Raw genomic sequence first — 866 nt, 5'->3', positions numbered from 1 at the left:
GGGTTCTTATCGGTTTCACATTTCTTTGACCGCAAGAAACGTATGTCCGATCAGATTCTTCGTAGCAGAGAGGATTTAGCCGAGATGGGCGTCCCGTTGCTAGGCTGTATAGCTGAAGAGAAACTGGTTTTGCCAGAGAAACCAGCCCAAGAATTCAAGATTGTGTTTCTTGAGCCTCCAAAAAGGCACCGGTCTTGCTTCTCAGTGCTAGTGAGCATCGTAGGACTACCTCTATATCTCCCCCGGCGGCTCACTATTCCCGTGATTTGCGAAGAAAAATGGTCAAGGCCTTGCGCGGTGGTATCCACAGCCATCGCGCCTGTTCTACTAACCGAACTCTACTGTTCTCATTACAGCGGATCCCAAAGAAACCTATTCTTGTACATAATTTCAGGATCTATCGGGCTAATCCTCGGTATCTTAGCATACTTGACGACAGAAAAATCACATCCGCCGAAGAAATTCTCATTAGTTTGGCTTCTCGGAGGCTTCACAATGAGTGTGACATGGACATACATCATAGCACAAGAGCTAGTCTCTTTGTTAATATCCTTAGGGAATATCTTTGGGATTAGCCCTTCCGTGCTAGGACTAACCGTCCTAGCTTGGGGCAATTCTTTAGGCGATCTAATCGCCAATGTGACCGTGGCGATCCACGGAGGCAACGACGGTGCGCAGATAGCACTTTCGGGTTGCTATGCAGGTCCACTATTCAACACGGTAATTGGACTAGGCGTGCCACTAGTTATTTCCTCATTGGGCGAATACCCTGGGGTCTACATCATTCCTAGTGACAATTCGTTGCTTGAGACACTAGGATTCTTAATGGTAGGCTTGCTTTGGGCACTTGTGATAATGCCAAAGAA

At 47.2% G+C, this 866-nt stretch overlaps 1 protein-coding gene across 1 annotated transcript in view; it reads left to right on the top strand.

Annotated features, from left to right (window-relative positions):
- Positions 7-866, top strand: part of LOC104735836 (cation/calcium exchanger 1-like) — a 2287-nt gene continuing 1427 nt past the window's right edge. The window contains exon 1 of the mRNA XM_010455687.1: positions 7-703. Within this exon, the coding sequence (XP_010453989.2) occupies positions 43-703 (661 nt within the window). The 5' untranslated portion in view covers positions 7-42. The remainder of the gene's footprint in view (positions 704-866) is intronic.

The sequence above is a fragment of the Camelina sativa genome, chromosome 13 (genome assembly GCF_000633955.1).
Source record: "Camelina sativa cultivar DH55 chromosome 13, Cs, whole genome shotgun sequence".
Classification (NCBI taxonomy): Eukaryota; Viridiplantae; Streptophyta; class Magnoliopsida; order Brassicales; family Brassicaceae; genus Camelina; species Camelina sativa.
The sequence above is the reverse complement of the archived record's forward strand: the minus strand, read 5'-3'. Positions and strand labels throughout refer to the sequence as shown.